We start from the raw sequence: 25,219 nt of genomic DNA, 5'->3' as shown, positions 1-25,219 counted from the left end.
CATAAATGGCATACCCTGTGCATCCTTTGGCTCTGATATATATATATATATATATATATATATATATATATATATAATTTTTTTTTTTTTTTCCTGCTATGCCCTATGACTTTGAATAGAGAAAATCTTCTCAAACCTTATTGAACATCTTGTAAAACCTATCACATCGACCTATTTTTGGACACTTAAAGGGGTACTCCTTTTTTTTTAATCAACTGGTGCCAGAAAGTTAAACAGGTTTGTAAATTACTTCTATTAAAAAAATCTTAATCCTTCCAGTACTTTTTAGGGGCTGTATACTAAAGAGAAATCCAAAAAGAAATGCATTTCCTCTGATGTCCTGACCACAGTGCTCTCTGCTGACCTCTGCTGTCCATTTTTAGGAAGTGTCCCGAGCAGCATATGTTTGCTATGGGGATTTTCTCCTGCTTTGGACAGTTCCTAAAAATGGACAGCAGAGGTCAGCAGAGAGCACTGTGGTCAGGACATCAGAGGAAATGCATTTCTTTTTGGATTTCTCTTTAGTATACAGCCCCTAAAAAGTACTGGAAGATTTTTTAATAGAAGTGATTTACAAATCTGTTTAACCTCCTGAGCGGTATTCCCGAGCGTGACTTGGGGTTAATTTTCCCTGCCAGGATCGGTAACCCCGAGTCACGCTCGGGGTAGAATTGCAGAGTTCCCGGCCGGGCTGCACGATATATCGCAAAAGCAATGCGATATAGCGATGTGGCCCCCGGGAAAACATGCGATTATCTGCTCTGGTCGGCTCCCGTTGCGGGGGACGGCCAGAGCAGGTAAAGAAAAATACTAAAAGTCAGTGTTTCCCTACCAGGGGGCCTCCAGCTGTTGCAAAACTACAACTCTCAGCATGCCCGAACAGCCAAAGGCTGTCCGGGCATGCTGGGAGTAGTAGTTTCACAACAGCTGGAGGCCTCCTGGTAGAAAAACACTGAGCTAAGTGTAAAAGGAAGAAGTAGTAAAATAAAAAAACCTTTTGCTCACCTAGTCCCGGTCCCTGCAGATGCCGTTCCCCTCCGTGCGGTCCGGGGTGTCCTCTCTTCACTATTCATCTTCTAGGACCTTTCACTTTTCAGCCAATCACAGGCCGCAGTGGTGTAAAGCCTGTGATTGGCTGAAGGGGAAAGGACTTGTTCTGCAGCAAATACACTAGGTTTGAAATCTGCCGGCAAATCCAGTGTATTCTGCTGCAGGACAAGGTGACAAGGGGGGAATGTGACACGGGGGGGGGGGGGGGGGGGGGGGGAATGTGACAAGGGGGGAAATGTGACAAAGGGGGGAATGTGACAGGGGGGGGGGGAATGTGACAAGGGGGGGAATGTGACAGGGGGGGAATGTGACGGGGGGAATGTGACTGGGGGGGGGATGTGACAGGGGGGGAATGTGACTGGGGGGGGATGTGACAGGGGGGAGGGGAATGTGACATGAAGGGGGGATGTGACAAGGGGGGGGGATGTGACAGGGGGGGAATGTGACAGGGGGGGAATGTGACAGGGGGGGGATGTGACAGGGGGGGAGGGGAATGTGACATGAAGGGGGGATGTGACAAGGGGGGGGGATGTGACAGGGGGAGGGGAATGTAACATGAAGGGGGAGAATGTGACAAGGGGGGAAGAATGTGACAAGGAGGGGGGAGAATGTGACAAGGAGGGGGGAGAATGTGACGGGGGATGTGACAAGGGAGAGGGGAATGTGACGGGGAGATGTGAAATGGGCGGAGGGAGATGTGAAATTCAGTTAAAAAAAATGTACCGCTTTTGGTACACATTTCCAGACAGAATCATACCGCCAGGGAGGTTAACTTTCTGGCACCAGTTGATTTGAAAAAAAAAAGTTCTCCACGGGAATACTCCTTTTAAAGGAGTACTCTGCCCCTAGACATCTTATCCCCTGTCCAAAGGATGGGGGGATAAGATGTCTGATCGCTGCACCCGACATTCGTTTAGTGCGTGGGGTTCAGCGCTGGAGGCTCGTGACGTCACGGCCACACCCCCTCAATGCAAGTCTATGGGAGGGGGCGTGACGACCATCACGCCCCCTCCCATAGACTTGCATTGAGGGGACGGGGCGTGACGCCCACAAACTTCCGTCCCCGTGGACGGGACACAGACACTTCAGCGCTTCCGGACAAGAAACAGGTGGGTGCCGCATGCTATATTGTGGGGGTCCCCAGCGGGGGGGACCCCCACGATCAGACATCTTATCCCCTATCCTTTGGATAGGGGATAAGATGTCTAGGGGCGGAGTACCCCTTTAAGATTGTATGTTGAGACAATTTTACCCTCAGGAGATTGTGTGGTCCATTTAATTTAGAAGAGTGTTCGTCCAATAGGGACCCCTTTTAACCTACTTTGCAGTGGCTGGATTTCCCACAATGCACCGCTCCCTCGAAGAGAGTAGAGTTGGCAAGTCCATTGCAGCGTGTGGGCGCCTGATATAATCATTTCCTGGGTAGCATTTTCTAATCTATATCTGTATCCCGGCCGGGACGAGCGCATTCAGACAATTTCTCAACCACAACCTTTGTACATTGTTTTCTGCAGGGAAACAATTCAAATGCACAATATGTGAGTTTACTGCAGTCCAGAAGCCGCATCTTCTCCGACACATGGAACAACATACCTCGTTCAAGGTAAGGACTCCGCTGGGGGTTGTAGTCTTCATAGATCTTTGGCATCTAGGTTTTGGTTGAGAGATTCTAGGTTTCATGTATTATTCGTCCATACAGCTGTTAAAAACTAATAATTTATAGGATGGAAATTAGCATTTACAAGATGGAAATTCTGCCTATTTGCATAAATTCTGCATCCGCATTGTTTCGGTACAGAATTCTGCAGATTTTAAACACGTGCAAAATTTGTGCGGAATCAGTGCGGAAATGTCTCCACGGATTTTGCATGATTCCGCATCTCATTACATTGCTCTACAGCCACCCGGGACTCCTGCAGTACTACTACTCCCATCATGGGACAGACTAATTTTCATGATAGGATTTGTAGTTCCCCCAGCTACGGAAGTCTGCGGACAGCTGGAGACACTACTGTAGCGCTGGTACTACTACTTCCGTCATGGGACAGAGGTCTGTTCCATGTTGAGGGTAGTACAGGGGCTGAGGGATTGATTGTTTTGGGTCTCCGTTCTGAGACCTCCTGCGAGTTATTAACCTCAGGAGCGGGTGGCATACCGCTCTCCTGTGATGGATATTTCAGTTTCATAACTTCTAATTCAAATACCCCGCCGGGAGCCCTGAATGGCCAGCAGCAAGTGGGAATTCAGGGCTCTCAGCAGGGTTTTTAAAATGATACAGTGCAGATCCTAGTTTTTCATTTAGCCGGCCAGCTCGGGATCATGGCGCAATACCGCCTGCTTCCCTGGCAGGAGCTGTCTCTCTTCTACTACAGCTCCCATCATGGACAGTGTCTGTTACATGATGGGAGCTGTAGTAGGAGAGAGGGCTCCTGCCGGGGAAGTGAGCAGCATTGCGCCACCATCCCTGGCTGACTGGCTAAATGAAAAACTAGGATCCGTACTGTTTAATTTTTAAAAACCCCGCTGGGAGCCGTGAATGCCCACTTGGTGCCGGCCATTCAGGGCTCCCGGCGGGGTATTTAGAAGTTATGACCCGATGCGATTAATCCCTCAGTTCCTGTACTACTACCTCCAACATGGAACAGACTCTGTTCCATGATGGGAGCAGTAGTACCAGCGCTACAGTAGTCTAAGAATTGCGACCTGATGCGATAAATCCCTCAGTCCCTGTACTACTACCTCCAACATGGAACAAGTCTGTTACATGATGAGAGTAGTAGTACCCCCGGCTGCGAGGGTCTGTGGGCAACTGTGTAAAAAAAGAGGGATTTTTATTTATTTATTTTTTTAAAGTAAAGCTTTATTAAAGCAAGAGAGATTTTTTTTTAAACTAAACAGTTAGTTTATGCGTATTTCGTGCAAATTCCGCACAAATTGGGCAGAAAGTCAGCCCCATTGACTTCAATGGAATGTCGCAGCCGAAGTCTGGAAAAATGTAAGAATTTCAGCAGCGGAATTCCGCATACGGAAATTCTACTGTGTGAATGACAGTGCGGAATTCCATTAAAGTTAATGGGCAATAAATTCATGTGGAATTCTGCACGGATTTTCCACTGTGTGAACGCGGCCTAAGAAAAGAGAAAAGACAATGCGAGTAGTATTGACGTGTCTGGTCAGTATAAAGAAGTGTTTTCCAACCAGTATTCCTCCAAATTGTTGCAAAACTACAACTCTCAGCATGCCCGGACAGCCTTTGGCTGTCCGGGCATGCTGGGAGTTGTGGTTTTGCAACAGCTGGAGGCACCCTGGTAAGGAAACACTTATCTAAACAATGTCTCTTTCTGTCCATATCAGTATATTACTGTTAAAGGTGTATTATTGAAAATAGGTTTTCAAATCAACTGGCTCCAGAAAGTTAAACAGATCTATAAATTACTTCTATATAAAAATCTTAATCCTTCCAGTACTTATCAGCTGCTGTATGCTCCAGAGGAAGTTGTGTAGTTTTTTTCCAGTCTGACCACAGTGCTGCTCTCTGAACAGTTCCTGACACGGACAGAGGTGTCAGAAAAGTAGGAGCAAATCCCCATGGCAAACCTCTCCTGACACTACTGACATGGACAGAGGTGGCAGCAGAGAGCAGTGTGGTCAGACTAGAAAGAACTACACAACTTCAATAAGTGCTAGAAGGATAAGGATTTTTAGAAATTAGTAATTTACAAATCTGTATAACTTTCTGGCCCCATTTCCCCCCCCCCCCCCCCTCCGGAGTACCTCTTTAAAGGGGTACCTCTTTATTTTATTTTTTTTATTTAAATCAACTGGTGCCAGATAGTTAAACAGATTTGTAAATTACTTCTATTAAATAATCTTAATCCTTCCAGTACTTTTTAGGGGCTGTATATACTACAGAAGAAATTCTTTCCTTTTTGGACTTCTCCGATGACGCGACCACAGTGCTCTCTGCTGACCTCTGCTGTCCATTTTTTGAACTGTCCAGAGCAGGAGAAAATCCCCATAGCAAACATATGCTGCTCTGGACAGTTCCTAAAATGGACAGCAGAGGTCAACAGAGAGCACTGTGGTCGTGACATCAGAGAAATCCAAAAAGAAAAGCATTTCCTCTGTAGTATACAGCCCATAAAATGTACTGGAAGGATTAAGATTTTTTAATGGAAGCAATTTACAAATCTTTTTAACTTTATGGCACCAGTTGATAAAAAAAAAAAAAAAAAAAAAAAGTTTTCCACAGGAGTACCCCTTTAAAGTTGGAATTCAATGATTTTCTATAGGACTTCTTTGAAAACAAAGCACAAAAACTATATGGGACGACCCGGGGGTATAGAGAAAACAAACACCTGGCCCCACTAAATAACCTCTGTCCCCGTTCTTCACACAGGCCCTGAACACTTTCCTGTCAGATAAGACGTTTGATGTTTTCTCTATATACCTTTTTGTTCTATTTTTGCCTGTGCGCGCTTACATTCTCTAACCTTATTTTAAGTGCTTTAAAATGATTCTTGCCTTTTTATCTTGAATCTGGAGGACTGTACGAATTTTTCGGTTTATTTTTATTGTAATTTTTTTTTTTTCCTAATAATAGTGCTTGTGCATTTCTTTTATCACAAATGAAGCACAGGAATGATATTTATAGGGGTATTCTGCCCCTGGACATCTTATCCTCTATCCAAAGGTTAGGGGGGATAAGATGTCTGATCGCGGGGGTCCTGTCACTGGGGGCCCCGCGTTCTCCCTGCTGCACTCGACGTTCGCGTTGGGTACAGCGCCGGAGGCTTGTTACGTCACGGCCGGGCCCCACTTGTAACATCACGGCCACGCCCCCTTAATGCAAGTCTATGGGAGGGGGCGTCACGCCCCCTCCCATAGACTTGCATTGAGGGGGCATGGGCCATGACGTCACAAACCTCCGCCCAGCATCGCCAGTCATCTGGCATGGAGCGAAGTTCGCTCCGTGCACCGGATGTCTGGGGTGCCGCAACCGAGAACCCCGCAATCAGACATCTTATCCCCTTTCCTTTGGGTTAGCGATAAGATGTCTAGGGGTGGAGTACCCCTTTAACCTAGTACTGTAAAATATTTCATATGACTGCCAGGGTCTCCAGAACAGGTCTGTCTTGCATGGAGCTGTCGGCGCCCAGTGGTCGGACTCACCGATATAGGACACTTAACCCTATGCTGTATAGAGCGGATACATTTAAAGTTCTGAAGTAACCCTTTACACCATTCTTATGTGACCGGCCCTATAGAATTCACTAAGGGATTATCCAAATCCCTTAGGGGATAAGGGGTTTATAAAATTTTTAGAAGGGCTTTATTTTTAGGGGTCTTATTATAAGAAGACTATTTAATAGCGATCTTTTAATTGCTAACACTGGTCAATGCCATAGCATAGAATTGATCAGTGTTATCCTCTCCCTCTACTACTACATTCTGCTTGAGTCAGACTGAATAAGCAGGGAGGATCTGAACTGCACGCAGATAAAAGCAAGAACTCGTCCGCCATATTAGCTGATCGGGACCCTGCATTTGCAAAGTAGAGATTTCGGTCAGACCCCTGAGTTAGCCGGCAACAGTATTTTTAACTTTTGGGTGTCATGGTGGACATTGATCCGAGGGTTAATGCTGGACATCAGCGTGGTCTCTGATGTTAGGCATTAGCGGTGAGCCCCAGCTGCTAATAGCAGCCAGTACTCGCCATGTATGAATCAAGCTCTCCTAGTGCCCCCATGATGTACATCATGGATTGTGAAGGGGTTAATTTTGGGACAACATCTTTAGGAGGTTTAAAACGCTGTTGAAGCCGCTTCCTCCACCACAGACAAAGGACTCTCTCAGCGGTTTATATATCCGCGTCAGGGTTACTTTTTTTTTTTCTTAGCAGCCTAAAGTTCTCCCACAATTCATCGGCTAAAACCTTCCTCCAAGATTCCTCTTCCCGGATGTAATTTCCTATTACTCTTTACATTATCCTTTTATTAAAGTCTTAAATTCTATCAAATACCTTGGAGGGAAGAGAAGTCTAAATGAGATGAGAGCGTAAAATTTCAATGACTCCATCCAATATTAAAGACCATAAAAAGCGACCCGGCCCTGCGCTCTTATTTCCCGATATTAACTGTTCTGACCTCGTGGTGACAGCGACTGCCGCTCCCTGTAACCTGCAATACATAAAAGGTGGCTATCCAGGGAGCCATCCAAATTACGGAATAGTTATTAAATCCTCACCCCCCGATGGCACGCTACAGTTATTCATTTCTCAGAGACAATTTCAGATATATATTTTTCATGGCATTAAAGGGGTACTCCGCCCCTAGACATCTATTCAAAGGATAGGATGTCTGAGTACGGAGGACCCGCCGCTGGGGACCACTGTGATCTCCCGGCTGCACCCGGCGTTTGTTTAGAGCGTCTGGTTCAGTGCTGGAGGCTTGTGACATCACAGCCACGCCCCCTCAATGCAAGTCTATAGACTTGCATTGAGGGGGCGTGGCCGTGATGTCACGAGCGGGGCGTGACTGTGATGTCAAGAGCCTCCGCCCCACATCACCAGTCATCTGGCACAGAGCGAAGTTCACTCCGTGCACAGGATGTCTGGGGCGCCGCAGCCAAAATCACGGGGGTCTCCAGCAGCAGGACCCCCGCGATCAATCATCTTATCCCCTATCCTTTGGATAGGGGATAAGATGTCTAGGGGCGGAGTACCCCTTTAAGTATTTGCCCCTTCTTTCTTGTTTGTACACAGTCTAGTACTCCATGGAGTAAAGGTGGTCATACACATTTAACCCCTTAAGGACGCAGCCCTTTTTCACCTTAAGGACTGAGCCCTTTGTCGCAATTCTGACCACCGTCACTTTACGAATTAATAACGCAAAAACGCTTTTACCGAATATTCTTATTCTGAGATAGTTTTTTCGTGACATATTCTACTTTATTTTGGTGGTAAATTTTCGGCGTTACTTGCATCCTTTCTTGGTGAAAAATCCCAAAATTTCATGAAAATTTTGAAAATGTTGCATTTTTCTAACTTTGAAGCTCTCTGCTTGTAAGGAAAATGGATATTCACAATACATTTTATTTTTATTCACAAATACAATATGTCCACTTTATGTTGGCATCATAAAATGGACATATTTTTGCTTTTTGAAAAAATTTGTGGGCTTCAGAGTAGAGCAGAAATTTTCAAAGATTTCATGAAAATTGCTAAATCTGAAGGGACAGATGTTACAGAACTACAACTCCCAGCATGCCTGGGACGTCGAGGCATGCTGAGAGTTGTAGTTTGGCAACATCTAGAGGGCTACCGCTTGGGCACCACTGTAACAGTGGTCTCCAAACTGTGACCCACCAGATGTTGCAAAACTACAACTCCCAGCATGCCCAGTTTGGCATTCCTAGTGGTTGCCACAGTAAAGATTGTTTTACTTTCACTTTCAATTACCCCCCCCCCCCCCCCCCCACCGTTGATTCCCTACCTGAGCAAGTATCCAGCAGGCTCCAGCGAAGATCCCGGGTCCCCAGGCATCTTCTCCTGCGGGTACGGCCTCCATCTTCTTCCCAGATCCCCTCGACATCCAGGGGCGGGCAGAACAGGGGGTTGCCATGGCAACCCCCTGTCCTGCGCTGCCATTGGTCAGAACTCTGTTCTGACTAATGGCAGGGGATAGGAGGAGATCGCAGCTCTGCAACCTCACTCCTATCCCTTAGGCTGATCGGGGCTGTTGCTGACAACTCCGATCATCGCTATTTTCCGGGTGATCGGGTCACCAGAGACCCGATCAGCCCTGAATTGGAGAAAATCGCATGTCTGAATTGACATGCGATTTTCTCCGATCGCCGACATGGGGGGGTCTCAGGACCCCCCTGGGCGATGTGCCAGGGTGCCTGCTGAATTATTTTAGCAGACATCCGGCTCAGGTCCCCAACCGGCTAGCGGTGGGGACCGAATTTCCCACGGGTGTATGGATACGCACTGTGTCCTTTAAGGACTCGGAATGCAGGGCGTATCCATACGCCCTGTGTCCTGAAGAGGTTAAGGGGTTAAACCAAGATTTTGACTCTGTGGATAGGGGATGTGTATCTGATCGGTGTGAGTGCAACCACTGAGATCCCCATTGATCACGGGGATGGGGGTCCCTAATTCCTCTGTAACGGTCAAGTTCTGCCATAGCATTCTTTTGCTATTGGACTGACAGGAATAGACCCCATTACTGTGATCTGTGGGGATCCCAGTGATCAGACCCCAACAGTCAGATATGACCTAGTGTGTATGTGTGTGTATATGTATGTATATATATATATATATATATATATATATACACATACACATACATATACAGTGGTCCCTCAACATACGATGGTAATCCGTTCCAAACGGACCATCGTTTGTTGAAACCATCGTATGTTGAGGGATCCGTGCAATGCAAAGTATAGGACAGTGGTCTACAACCTGTGGACCTCCAGATGTTGCAAAACTACAACACCCAGCATGCCCGGACAGCCAACGGCTGTCCGGGCATGCTGGGAGTTGTAGTTTTGCAACAACTGGAGGTCCGCAGGTTGAAGACCACTGTTAGAGGAAGATGTACTCACCTGTCCCCGCCACTCCGGACCGTCACCGCTCGTCACCGCTGCCCTGGATGTCGCCGCGTCTCCGGGGTGTCCCCGACGCTCCGGCAAGGCCTCTGCTTCCCCGGCATCCTCGCTCTCCGTCGCCGCCATCACGTTGTTACGCACGCTGCTCCTATTGGATGACGGGACGGCGTGCGCAGCGACGTGATGACGACGATGGATAGCGCCGATGATGCAGGGGATCCCACAAAGGATGCGCCGGAGCCCCGAGGACAGGTAAGTGATCGTCAGCGGACCACACGGGGCACCGTAAACGGCTATCCGGTGGCAGCTGAAGCAGTCTGCGCTGTCGGATAGCCATTTATGCGATGGCCCCAACATACAAAAGCATCGTATGTTGATGCTGCCTCTGAGAGGCCATCGTATGTTGAAATGATTGTATGTCGGGCCATCGTAGGATGGGGGGTCACACTGTGTGCGTGTATGTGTATATATATATATGTATGTATATATATATATATATATATATATATATATATATATATATATATATGTATATATACACACATATTTATTTCCAGATTTTCAACAAGCCATCCTAAAGGGGGTTAAACTTTTTTTTATATACATATATTTTGCGCACATGTTGAGGGGGGGATGGATGTAAGAAAAGACACAAGTTCACAGTAAACATACCTCTCCATTTTAGTTCAGTAAACTAAAGGCTCCGGAGCAGGAATTCAGCCAATAATTACAGGTGATGAATAATTAAAGGGCCCCGTGCGGCGCTCGTTTCAGTCCTCCACAATATAAGCCATTTAATCTGTGGTGCGTCTTTGGCTTCTCGCTGTATTTTCTGTATTCAGTTTATTCAGTATTAAACCTATTCATATGTAATAGACGGTGCTGTGATCACACTAATAACTCTGATTATCAGACGCGTTGTTAGTGGGTGTGCGGCAGGCAGCGGAGTGCCAGGGTTTGTGTGGAAATAATAAAATATGATGAAAATGTATTTTGAAAATATAAAGGAGTATTCTAATTCAGAAAATAAAGGTTATTCATTGGACATTAACAAGATTATTTTCTGTTCGAGCATGGAGTGAAGAAGGGGTGTCCAGTGCAAAATACCCTACAAACAAAACAAAAAAAAATATGGGATCTCGTTGAACTTTTCAGAATAGACTGTTGTCTATGGACATGAGGAGCAGCACTATTTTGGTGGCATTTCCACCAGTTTTCCCTTCTGCAGGCTCGATCTTTTGCTTTTCAGTTGTTCCTGAACTAGTGGGTGTAGACATCTGCTATGATGTCTCCAATACACTACATACAAAAGAGGGAATCCTGCTCCTCTATAGGTCTATAGCACACCCTTAGAAGCAGGAGAAGCATGGAGTACATTATAAAGTAATATTGAGGGGGATAACGTGTGTACATGAGGAACAGGACTTTTCCTGCCATTATATAGTTGGATATAGCATTTTCCACACAGAAGGGTGAATGTTGTTCTCCTTTATCTCTATAGCACACCCTCAGAATCTCTATATCACACCCTCAGAAGCAGCAGCAGCATGGATGACATTATAAAACAGTACTGAAAAGTGTAAGATGTACTCCGCCCCTAGACATCTTCTCCCCTTACAGACAGTACTGCCTTCCTGTCTAACCCTGTTAAAAGGGTATTCCGGCTTTATACATCGTATCCCTAATACAAAAGATAAGATGTCTGATCATGGGGTCCCCCCACCCCGCAATCTCTGCTGTAGCACCGCAGTCATCAGGTGCACGGAGTGAACTTCAAATGCAGCCGGTGCTGCTGGGAGATCACAGGGGTCCCAGCGGCGGGCCCCACGCGATCAGACATCTTATCCCCTATCCTTTTTTATAAGGGATTCGATGTATAAAGCCGGAATACCCTTTTAACAGGGTTAGACAGGAAGACAGTATTGTCTGTAAGTGCATCATAAGCAGGGGGAGTCAGGGTGGAAGTATAATCTCCCTGATCCATTTACTGGGTGAAATAAAGAAACAGGGAGATAGTACTATCTATCCTAGGGATAAGATGTCTATGGGCTGAGTATCCCTTTAAAAGGGTATTCATGGGGAAAATCCCTTTTTTTTTTTTAAATCAACAGGTGCCAGAAAGTTAAACAGATTTGTAAATTACTTCTGTTAAAAATGTTTAATCCTTCCAGTACTTATCAGCTGTTGTATGCTCCAGAGGATGTTGTGTAGTTATTTCCAGTCTGACCACAGTGCTCTCTGCTGACACCTGTGTCCATGTCAGGAACTGTCCAGAGTAGAATAAAATCCCCATAGCAAACCTATCCTGCTCTGGACAGTTCCTGACATGGACAGAGGTGTCAGCAGAGAGCACTGTGATCAGACAGAAAATAACTACACAGCTTCCCCTGGAGCATACAGCATCTGATAAGTACTGGAAGGATTACTATTTTTTATTAGAAGTAATTTACAAATCTGTTTAACTTTCTGCCACCAGTGGATAAGAAAAAAATTGTTTTGCACCGGAGTACCCCTTTAAGTGAGCTGGTCTGCCTGGGGATGAACTTTTTGGGAATGATGAGTTTAGGAGGCAAGGGGATAGGACAGGAGCCTTATACATGTATGAAGAGTAATTTTGTATATATGTTTTTTTTTATTTACAAAGTTTCTTACATTTTGTGAGTATAATTTCTTGATAAGACATAGTTAATAAAATTAATAAAATTCTGTATTTGTGCAGCCACCACTAGGGGGAGCTTAACACATACCCTTTCATTATTGGGTACAATGGATAAAAGTATGCAGTAAGCTTCCTTCTAGGGTTGGCTGCAGGCATCCGTAATCTTAACATTTAAGTCTATACAGGGGATTTGGAGCTCTGTATCAGACTAAGCCTCAGCCACTACAAGTGTATAAAGAAATTAATCGGCACAGATGTAAGAAAAAATATTTAATAAACAACAGTGGTGATCCAGGATTAGAAATTGCATAGCTGCTTCCTTCCAATAACAGTGCCACACCCGTCCTCAGGTTGTGTGCGGTATTGCAGCTCAGTTCCAATGAAGTGAATGGAGCTGATTTTGACCAGTGTCTCTCAACCAGCGTGCCTCCAGCTGTTGCAAAACCACAACTCCCAGCACGCCCAGACAGCCAAAGGCTGTCCGGGCATGCTGGGAGTTGTGGTTTTGAAGCAGCTGGAGGCACCCTGGTTGGGAAATACTGCTATAGACATCTGTTGTTGAAAAGTATTCCTTGGCCAACTGCTCATCTCTGATTTCCTATTAAAAAAAAAAGTCCTCATCTGCTTGGTCGTAGATCCCCTCTGCCAACAATAGGATGAGAGATTGGACCCCAGTCTACCTCATCCTCGTTTGTTGACGGCCCCCATAGCCATATAGCAGTCAGGTTGGCCCACTCCTCATTTGTGGGGGCAGCGCGCTTTCTTCTTTGCTCTAACCACTTGGTAAGTATCTACTTGTTTTTCTCTTAAACTTTTGTTTTTCTCTTAAACCACATGAAAACCTTTGCAAGACAGAAGTTTAAAAAAATGAAAATAAAAGAAAAAAGCTGATTTTCCTTTGCCAAGTTGGCAGAAAACTTTATTGTGCGTTCTATGCCAAGCCTTCAATGATGGCTATCTGCCTAAAACATATTATACACGGACAGGATTAGCATGCACATTGCTGATTTATTTTGGATTTATTCCCTTTCTTAAGAACATAATACATTTAACGCCTTCGCTCCGTATGACATAAATCCATCATCACTGAAGGATTCTTTATACTCTCTATACGTTAGAGATGTTATGGGCACTGACGCTGTCCCCACGAGATGGCTAAGGCATGCCCATATACACAACCGGGTTCTGCCAGCAACTGCTGGGATCAGATATAATTCCTGTCCGAGTAGTTTATCCTCTTGGATGCCGCAGTCCATAACAACAGCAGCATCAAAGGGGTTACATGGAGCACAGGAAGTCCCCTCTGACAGCCCTATAACCTTTGCCTTTTGCATTGTGGAGCGGCGGATGGCGGCGTAATGGTATGAACTATAAAATGTATTATGTTGGGTTACAAGGGCTGTTGGGTTACAAAGTTGTAATACAAGGGCTGCTCAAGTCTGCCAGAACTAGCTCTTTGAGAAGTGTTCTCGGGAGGTGGTTGCCCCACTCTATGTCTCCATATGTCCCACTCTGTGTCTCCATATGCCCCACTCTGTGTCTCCATATGCCCCACTCTGTGTCTCCATATGCCCCACTCTGTGTCTCCATATGCCCCACTCTGTGTCTCCATATGCCCCACTCTGTGTCTCCATATGCCCCACTCTGTGTCTCCATATGTATCACTCTATGTCTCCATACGTCCCACTCTATGTCTCCATATGTCCCACTCTATGTCTCCATATGTCCCACTCTATGTCTCCATATGCCCCACTCTGTGTCTCCATATGCCCCACTCTGTGTCTCCATAATGCCCCACTCTGTGTCTCCATAATGCCCCACTCTGCGTCTCCATATGCCCCACTCTGCGTCTCCATATGCCCCACTCTGCGTCTCCATATGCCCCACTCTGCGTCTCTATAATGCCCCACTCTGCGTCTCTATAATGCCCCACTCTGCGTCTCTATAATGCCCCACTCCATATGTCTCCATTTGTGGCCTCTTTAATCCGTAAGGACTTCCGACCTCCTCTTTACTTCTCAATTACAAATTTGACTCATTTCAAGCCATAGAATTGTTAGGCATTGGGGGGTGGCCCGGGGGGCGTCCCCTCTGTCTCCATATGCCCTTGTTTTTATGAGACAACCCCTTTAATATGAAAGGACTTGAAACCTCATCTTTACTTCTCAACTACACAGTTGACGCGTTTCAAGCCACGGAATTGTTTGCCGCGGGGAACTTCATTTGCCCTACTGTATTATTATTTTTTATATATATATATTTTCTTTGAGACATGCTCTTTTAATCTGGAAGGACTTGCATCCTCCTCTTCTTAACCACAAAACTTGACGCATTTCAAGCCATAGAACTGTTAGGCAGGGGGGACTCCATCAATGTCTTCGCAAGCCCTACTGGGGTGGGATGACACCCTCGTTTTCCCTTTAAAGACTTGTGACCTCATCTTTACTTCTCAACTACGAAGTTAACGCGTTTCAAGCCACAAAATTGTTAGGCAATACTAGAATTTCAAACCCTTTATACATGGACCTCTTTACTCATTCTCCATGTTTTTTAGGTTAATTAAAGATCAATAAATGATTGCCAGTATAGGTTCTGTTTCTGCCAACCAGGGTGCCTCCAGCTGTTGCAAAACTACAATTCCCAGCATGCCCGGACAGCCATTGGCTGTCCGGGCATGCTGGGAGTTGTAATTTTGGAACAGCTGGAGGCACCCTGATTGAAAAAAAAAAAAAACTGGCTTATACCATGCACCCAGGAGTAGATTGCCCTCCTATTGAAATACAGTCATTCATCTGATTCAAAGCAACATGAAGAAGCTTACGAGTTTTTATATTATCAAAATAAGTCATGCAAGGGATCCAGGGTTTAGCTGAGGATTCAGACGCTGCAGAGGAGCTTTACGGGGATATTCTACAGCTGACTTCTTAAGCTTCAGCAGCCAATTCCAGACTTCCTTACACAATACTGCACAGGAGACATATCACTCCCAGGAGCTCAAACTTACCAAAAAAGGCTTATGCTTCACAACCCAGCCCCAGTCCTCTGTGTCGGAAAAATGGCGAACACAGCTTCGGTCTTATTTAAAGGAAAATACTTCAGTGACTAAGATATTCTTATGGAATTAGAAGTTTGTGTCTACCTGTCAACTGTGCGGAAAAGTTATATATGGTTCACCAACACTATTGTGTGTAGAAGGAGAGACCTGTCTATCATAGTTAACTGGACGGGAGAAGCCAGGCGGGTGCTACCAAGCCAACACTTTTTTGAGGGACTGGCACATAACACTGGCAGCAAACCAGTGCCAAAGCTGTTTTCTCTTTCAGAGCATTGAAAATACATAACTACTATAATACTGCCTCCTATGTACAAGAATATAATTGCTATAATACTGCCTCCTATGTACAAGAATATAGCTGCTATAATACTGCCTCCTATATACAAGAATATAACTACTATAATACTGCTCCTATATACAAGAATATAGCTACTATAATACTGCTCCTATATACAAGAATATAACTACTATAATACTGCCTCCTATATACAAGAATATAACTACTATAATACTGCTCCTATATACAAGAATATAACTACTATAATACTGCTCCTATATACAAGAATATAACTACTATAATACTGCTCCTATATACAAGAATATAACTACTATAATACTGCCTCCTATACACAAGAATATAGCTACTATAATACTGCTCCTATATACAAGAATATAGCTACTATAATACTGCTCCTATATACAAGAATATAACTACTATAATACTGCTCCTATATACAAGAATATAACAACTATAATACTGCTCCTATATACAAGAATATAACTACTATAATACTGCTTCTATATACAATAATATAACTACTATACTACTGCCTCCTATATACAAGAATATAGCTACTATTATACTGCTCCTATGTACAAGAATATAACTACTATAATACTGCTCCTATGTACAAGAATATAACTACTATAATACTGCTCCTATATACAAGAATATAACTACTATAATACTGCTTCTATATACAAGAATATTATGACTATAATACTGCCTCCTATATACAAGAATATAACTACTATAATACTGCACCTATATACAAGAATATATAACTACTATAATACTGCTCCTATATACAAGAATATAACAACTATAATACTGCTCCTATATACAAGAATATAACTACTATAATACTGCTTCTATATACAAGAATATAACTACTATAATAATGCCTCCTATATACAAGAATATAGCTACTATTATACTGCTCCTATGTACAAGAATATAACTACTATAATACTGCTTCTATATACAAGAATATAACTACTATAATACTGCCTCCTATATACAAGAATATAACTACTATAATACTGCTCCTATATACAAGAATAGTACGACTATAATACTGCCTCCTATATACAAGAATATAACTACTATAATACTTCCCCTATATACAAGAATATAACTACTATAATACTGCTCCTATATACAAGAATATGACTACTATAATACTGCCTCCTATGTACAAGAATATAACTACTATAATACTGCCTCCTATATACAAGAATATAACTACTATAATACTGCTCCTATATACAAGAATATAACTACTATAATACTGCTCCTATATACAAGAATATAACTACTATAATACTGCTCCTATATACAAGAATATAACTACTATAATACTGCTCCTATATACAAGAATATAACTACTATAATACTGCTCCTATATACAAGAATATAACTACTATAATACTGCTCCTATATACAAGAATATAGCTACTATTATACTGCTCCTATGTACAAGAATATAACTACTATAATACTGCTTCTATATACAAGAATATAACTACTATAATACTGCCTCCTATATACAAGAATATAACTACTATAATACTGCTCCTATATACAAGAATAGTACGACTATAATACTGCCTCCTATATACAAGAATATAACTACTATAATACTGCTCCTATATACAAGAATATGACTACTATAATACTGCCTCCTATGTACAAGAATATAACTACTATAATACTGCCTCCTATATACAAGAATATAACTACTATAATACTGCTCCTATATACAAGAATATAACTACTATAATACTGCCTCCTATATACAAGAATACAACTACTATAATACTGCTCCTATGTACAAGAATATAACTACTATAATACTGCTCCTATATACAAGAATATAACTACTATAATACTGCTCCTATATACAAGAATATAACTACTATAATACTGCCTCCTATATACAAGAATACAACTACTATAATACTGCCTCCTATATACAAGAATATAACTACTATAATACTGCTCCTATATACAAGAATATAACTACTATAATACTGCTCCTATATACAAGAATATAACTACTATAATACTGCTCCTATATACAAGAATATAACTACTATAATACTGCTCCTATATACAAGAATATAACTACTATAATACTGCCTCCTATATACAAGAATATAACTACTATAATACTGCTCCTATATACAAGAATATAACTACTATAATACTGCCTCCTATATACAAGAATATAACTACTATAACACTGCTCCTATATACAAGAATATAACTACTATAATGCAAGCAAGAGAAAAGTGCGAGACTGCACCACTACAGTATGAGTCGTAGATATTATTGTAACCCAATAAGTAAAGTCACAGGTGCGGTGGGAGTACAGTGCATCCAGGGTGCGAATGAAGCCGGAAAATACAGTAAATGTAAATGTGCTGGAGCTTTATTTTCTACCTTCCATTTATAACTACTATAATGTTGTTCACTTGCAGTTCTTACTAATAATACTGTTATTGCAGGTATTTATGTTCCTATATGGTGTCTTTTAGTGGGCGGTATATGTTGGCCTTGAGGTGAAGTGTACAGAAGACAATTATATGGAGCCTTCATTGTATCATTTATATCAGAAATAACATACAGATCGGGTTATTTTCTCACCATCTGACGGTTAACAAGGAGATGGTGCAGGCGGTCAGCTCAGCATTCTGAAGCGTACATTGTGCAATCGCTTATTATTTATTCTAGTATAATGTGTGTGCACTTACATGATGAGTTCTGGGTAACGCACAAGTCCCCAGAGATGAGGCGACCTTGAGTTCGATCATCTGCCATCTTTATTTTGGGACTCGGTGATTTCTTCTCCAGTTGTAAGAATGTATCTGAACGGTTAGAAAACCATTCATGCCATTCAGAGCTGCGATAAGGGTTCCGTTTCTCTAATTCGAGGCTCCATACCCCCTGCGTAGTCAGTGGATCCAGTAATAAATTGGTGTTTTAATAATCCACCTTAGATCTTCCTTATTTTAATTTTAATTTGTCATTAAACTGTTCAAGGGGTCATCCACCATAAGGTGATTTTAGTACCTACCATTACAGTAATGGCCATTCTTAGGAAGGATCTGTGCTTGTCTTGGAGCTAAATGGTTGTTTTCTGAGTAACATTGCTGTTATGATTTTGTGAAATGGCTGTTCACTGTTGGAGTTCCCTTCCTCAAACTACAAGTCCCATGATTCCTTGTTTGTAGGTGTGAGGTCACTTTTTCTCCCTCCCACACATCAGCCACCCCATCTATTGCAGTACAGCTGCAGCCATGTGGAGAATGATCTCCCTTCCACCCAGAAGTCCCTTTACCCATTGAAGCACAGGCAGGCTCCCTTATATCAACCTGACTATTGATGTAATGTCTCGGTCCGCACTGCAACCTGGGAAAACCTGAGATAAGTAATTTTGTATGGTGTAAAAAATAAACATCTGGGCAAAAATCCCAGAAGGATTGCGAGACCAGCCATCAAACACAGGTACAGACACTCTATTATGAACTACACTAACTTTATAGCACCTGTAGAATAGTCAAATAAAAAAATAAATCCTGGAATACCCCATTAATTGTATCCCTTCACAAAGTGACCCTTTTAAATTGGGCATGAAGACACACAACTTCATGTTAGGGATGCTTGCTGTGACATATGACCATGATACAAATGACCGCGGCAAACGGTCAGGAAATAAATATAGATCCAGCTCTGCTGAAAAGTTGAAGTTTATTGACGTCCTATTAAATCGTTATCATAGTAAAGACAACAAGTCACCGTGCCACGCGCACATCAGCTTGAAAAGTCTCGCTTGGAGCGGATGCGCTTGTAATACCTCCATTCAAGCTAATGTGCCCGGGTCACGGTGGGGTGTTGTCTTTACTATATTGTTCTAAGACTACTTCAACAAACTTCTAGCAATGGTAAATCTACATTTGTTTCCTTACCGATGACCATATGATATGCAGATCTGAAGATGGAGAGTAACTGTGGAGGGAGAATTTAAGGGAACGTAGCTTTTATCTACTAGCAAACAACGCGTTTTGGGCTCTCACTGACGGTTATGCTTGACAAAGGATTTGGAGTGTACCGAAACACGTTGTTTACTAGTAGAAGTTGATATTCTTTAAAAAGGATCTTTAAGACTACGTTGTAGTAGTAGTAGTATCAATAGGAGATTGTTTTTCGTATATTGTTATAGTGTTTACCACCAGAACCAAAAAGTGAGCACTGGAGGAGGACCACTGTCCCATAGCTCCAAAAATGTGTATGAGAGGGTTGTGCTGCATCTCTTAAAGGGGTACTCCGGTCCTAGACATCTCATCCCCTATCCATAAGATGTCAGATCGCGGAGAGGTCCTTTCTGGTGGTCCTACCCTGCGATCTCCGGACTTGCAATTCTGTTCTAGGCTTCGGGCGGTCATGGTCGTCACTCCCACTCTATACAAGTCTATGGGAGAGACGGGGATACGTAGAGCTGTATAGAGGGGACATGTTTGCTACAGCTTTGGGCTGTAGTCGCTAGTAATCCGGCACTGAGTGGAGATTGCTCCGTGCATGTGGATTACCAGGGTGCCAGGTACTGGACCCCAACGGCTGGACCCCCCATCATCAGCCACTTATGCCCTATCCTTTGGATAAGAGGTAATATGCCCAGGAGCGGATTATCCTTTTAAACCACAAAGACAAGTGCATTGGCACAAGTTATATAAACTATTGTGTTAAAGATCATTTTATTTTGGATTCCAGACTATTGCTAAAACTCTACCAGTGTGGGCTCATACTCTATGTCTCTTGACCACTGTTCCTTAAAAAAAAAAGTAATATTTTTTTGTATTTTATTCATTTATTTTAAGATGAATTTGACTTGACTTCTCCTTTTTAAAATAAGTGAAATTTCCACATAAGTCTTCCAGATGGCAGAGCTTACCAAGTCTCTATAGAAACGTCCGTATGCGAAGCCAAGAAGCTTTTGAATTCCTTCCCAGCAGCCTATAGAACGCACGTACAGAACTGAATACCTGTCAGCTGCTGGTCTGAAAGAAATGACAAATAACGGCGAAATCCGTAAATCACAGCTACTGAGCAGATGCGTGGGATCTAGGGCCTGGGCACAGAATGAGCTGCCTCTCAGGGGCCCGCCTGCAATGCTAAATTACCAGCTCTTAGAGTGCGGGGGCCGATCTCGCCCCAGGGGCGTCAGATGTTGCTGCTTTGCGGGATGTTATCACAGGTTTGCAGATTGTCTGGTCACTATTGTTATCCAAAAGATCAGTGTACAGTTTGGGATTATCACAACCAACTGTTCCGTATTATTTCCTCAGTCTACATAGCAAATTTTCCTTAATTCCCTATTTTTTTTATTGTACTTTTTGTACTAAACTTAGTTTATGCTTCTGTGTAGATACTGCATCTCCATGGTAATGGATATCAAACAAACTTTGTGTAGTCTCATTCTTTAGTCATTCTTCCATTTATTTGTACCCCAGACCAGACCCATAAGTAAATTTACACCACAGACCAGACCCCTAAAATTAATTTGCGACCACAGCCTAGACCATAGAATATATCAAACACTGGACCAGATCTCTAAAAGTAATTCAGGCCTCAAAAATTATTATTATTTTTTTTTTTTAAAGGGGTACTCTGCCCCTAGACATCTGGATAGGGGATAAGATGTCAGATCGCCGGGGTCCCCCCCGCAATATAGCAAGCAGCACCCACCTGTAACTGCTTCCGGAAGCGCTGGAGGCTCTCAGGCTAATTCCTCCCGACCACGGTAACGGAAGATCGTGACATCACGACTCCGCCCCCGTGTGACGTCATACCCTGCCCCCTCAATGCAAGTCTATGGGAGGGGGCGTGACATCCGTCACGCCCCCTCCCATGGACTTGCATTGAAGGGGCGTGTGGTGACACGGGGGCGGAGTTGTGACGTCACGATCTTCCGTTACCGTGGTCGGGAGGAATTAGCCTGAGAGCCTCCAGCGCTTCCGGAAGCAGTTACAGGTGGGTGCTGCTTGCTATATTGCGGGGGTCCCCAGCGGCGGGACCCCGGCGATCTGACATCTTATCCCCTATCCTTTGGATAGGGGAAAAGATGTCTAAGGGCGGAGTACCCCTTTAAGGAAGTATAATAATATATGTATACACACTTAGAGACAGGTTAGTAAAAAAAACACACAAACGCCTCACTCTCATGCTGCTGACTGAATAACAGAGCCCCGGCCCTGCTGAGTGGTGTGAGCTTCCAGGTTTGGGAACGGGACGTCACAGGCAGTGATTGGCTGATTGAGCCTATGACAACACATCCCATAAATCGGAAGCACCTGAATGCTGGGACTGGAGCTCTGTGATATAATCTCTAAAATTAATATAGACTTCAGACCAGACTCCTAAGAATTTAGACCCCAGATCAACAATATCAATTTTAAGTCAGACTCCAGATCAGGCTTAAAAAAAAAAAATCATAATACCTTGGTCCATTTACTTCCTCACCAGGTGCCACCACATATATGGTCCTGATACCAACCAGCACCACGTGTAACATCTCATCCGAACCTAGTGTGCTGGGCTTCAAAGCATTGGAGAAGACCATGCCCTTTTTCCAATGCATCTATGATGGCAGGTGTCTCTGCCCCAGACAGCGGCCGGCCACCACTAGTCTGCATTCTGATGGAAATCCACCAGTTGTGTTGCCATGAAGCAGAGGATCGATAAGACTGCTCCCCTGCATCAAAGATCACATGGTTTTTGATGGATGTAGTGCTAGTTAACAAAACAGGAGACACAATGGCGGAGCCCAATGGACCCATTATGAGACAGTTTGGTAAGCCAGGAACCACTGGTGTCCATCATGCCCATTGTCTTTTCTGTTACAAATTGAGATCCTTGAGAGCTTAACTTTGCAGAACGGGAAAGAAGCTGGGATACAACCACATGGTGCAGAGTAATGGCTGCATTAGTGGTTGGCACCCAACATCAGTCACTGGTGAAGCCTTAGAAGGTTTGCATTGGGCTTTAAATGGTCACTCATTAAAACAAATTTTTGCTATTGCACTCCTTATGGTAAATAAAAAAAAAAATTTCTAATGTTCTTTGTTTAAAAAAATTGTTTTCTATGTTTTATATGTGTTTAAAAAAAAATCTGCCACTAGGTTTCTCCCTACTTGTCCAGAGCGCATTTCCCGTCATCTCTTGCACAGACTTTGGACTCCTGCTGGACTGGCAGAAGACCAAAATCAGGAAATGCTCGGGGGGTGGCTTGTGTGCAGCCTTAGCCAATCATAGCTCATCTCACACTGAAATGCTCTGCGCTGTGTGTAGCAGAGTGAGGGAGGAAGTTCTCCCCTGTATGGCTTCAGATGATGTCACGCCTGTGGGGAACGCCCCTTCCCAGTCTTTGAATCTGACTGAGACTGAGCAGAAAATACAGAGCAATATCAAGGTAGAAAACTAAAAAATAAAGGCAGGGGGTGGTTTATCATGATGGGGGCAGTGACCTGGGGGGATTATAAAATTTAACAAGATCTTGATAGGTACTCATTAAATTCCTCACTGTTGTTATCTCCTTTCTCGTCTGTATACAGTCAGTACAATCATTGTCTCCTCTCCTCGTCTGTATACAGTCAGTACAATCATTGTCTCCTCTCCTCGTCTGTATACAGTCAGTACAATCATTGTCTCCTCTCCTCGTCTGTATACAGTCAGTACAACCATTATCTTCTCTCCTCATCTGTATACAGTCAGTACAACCATTGTCTTCTCTCCTCATCTGTATACAGTCAGTACAACCATTGTCTCCTCTCCTCGTCTGTATACAGTCAGTACAACCATTGTCTCCTCTCCTAGTGTGTATATACAGTCAGTACAATCATTGTCTCCTCTCCTCGTCTGTATACAGTCAGTACAACCATTGTCTCCTCTCCTCTTCTGTATACAGTCAGTACAACCATTGTCTCCTCTCCTCGTCTGTATACAGTCAGTACAACCATTGTCTCCTCTCCTCGTCTGTATACAGTCAGTACAACCATTGTCTCCTCTCCTCATCTGTATACAGTCAGTACAACCATTGTCTTCTCTCCTCATCTGTATACAGTCAGTACAACCATTGTCTCCTCTCCTCATCTGTATACAGTCAGTACAACCATTGTCTCCTCTCCTTGTCTGTATACAGTCAGTACAACCATTGTCTCCTCTCCTCATGTGTATACAGTCAGTACAATCATTGTCTCCTCATGTGTATACAGTCAGTACAACCATTGTCTCCTCTCCTCATGTATTTACAGTCAGTACAACCATTGTCTCCTCTCCTCGTCTGTATACAGTCAGTACAATCATTGTCTCCTCTCCTCGTGTGTATACAGTCAGTACAACCATTGTCTCCTCTCCTCGTGTGTATACAGTCAGTACAACCATTGTCTCCTCTCCTCGTCTGTATACAGTAAGTACAACCATTGTCTCCTCTCCTCGTCTGTATACAGTCAGTACAACCATTGTCTCCTCTCCTCGTCTGTATACAGTCAGTACAATCATTGTCTCCTCTCCTCGTCTGTATACAGTCAGTACAACCATTGTCTCCTCTCCTTGTCTGTATATACAGTCAGTACAACCATTGTCTCCTCTCCTTGTCTGTATATACAGTCAGTACAATCATTGTCTCCTCTCCTCGTCTGTATACAGTCAGTACAACCATTGTCTCCTCTCCTCGTCTGTATACAGTCAGTACAATCATTGTCTCCTCTCCTCGTCTGTATACAGTCAGTACAACCATTGTCTCCTCTCCTCGTCTGTATACAGTCAGTACAACCATTGTCTCCTCTCCTCGTCTGTATACAGTCAGTACAACCATTGTCTCCTCTCCTTGTGTATATACAGTCAGTACAACCATTGTCTCCTCTCCTCGTGTGTATATACAGTCAGTACAACCATGCTCTCCTCTCCTTGTGTATATACAATCAGTACAACCATTGTCTCCTCTCCTCGTCTGTATACAGTCAGTACAACCATTGTCTCCTCTCCTCGTCTGTATAGTCAGTGCAACCATTGTCTCTTCTCCTCGTCTGTATACAGTCAGTACAACCATTGTCTCCTCTCCTCGTCTGTATACAGTCAGTACAACCATGCTCTCCTCTCCTCGTGTATATACAGTCAGTACAACCATTGTCTCCTCTCCTCGTCTGTATACAGTCAGTACAACCATGCTCTCCTCTCCTCGTGTATATACAGTCAGTACAACCATTGTCTCCTCTCCTCGTCTGTATACAGTCAGTACAACCATTGTCTCCTCTCCTCGTGTGTATACAGTCAGTACAACCATTGTCTCCTCGTCTGTATACATTCAGTACAACCATGCTCTCCTCTCCTCATGTATATACAGTCAGTACAACTATGCTCTTTTCTCCTCGTGTGTATATACAGTCAGTACAACCATTGTCTCCTCGTCTGTATACATTCAGTACAACCATGCTCTCCTCGTGTATATACAGTCAGTACAACCATTGTCTCCTCTCCTCGTCTGTATACAGTCAGTACAACC

General features: G+C 43.5%; 1 protein-coding gene across 2 annotated transcripts in view; it reads left to right on the top strand.

The window, feature by feature from the left end:
* ZFAT (zinc finger and AT-hook domain containing) overlaps nt 1-25,219 on the top strand; it is a 221,879-nt gene that overhangs the window by 125,679 nt on the left and 70,981 nt on the right. For both annotated transcript variants that reach the window (XM_056522803.1, XM_056522801.1), the window contains exon 12: nt 2,565-2,653. In XM_056522803.1, the coding sequence (XP_056378778.1) occupies nt 2,565-2,653 (89 nt within the window). The remainder of the gene's footprint in view (nt 1-2,564; nt 2,654-25,219) is intronic.

Source organism: Hyla sarda, chromosome 5 (genome assembly GCF_029499605.1).
Source record: "Hyla sarda isolate aHylSar1 chromosome 5, aHylSar1.hap1, whole genome shotgun sequence".
In the NCBI taxonomy this organism is placed as follows: domain Eukaryota; kingdom Metazoa; phylum Chordata; class Amphibia; order Anura; family Hylidae; genus Hyla; species Hyla sarda.
Note: the sequence above shows the minus strand (reverse complement) of the source record. Positions and strands in the feature narration are given on the sequence as shown.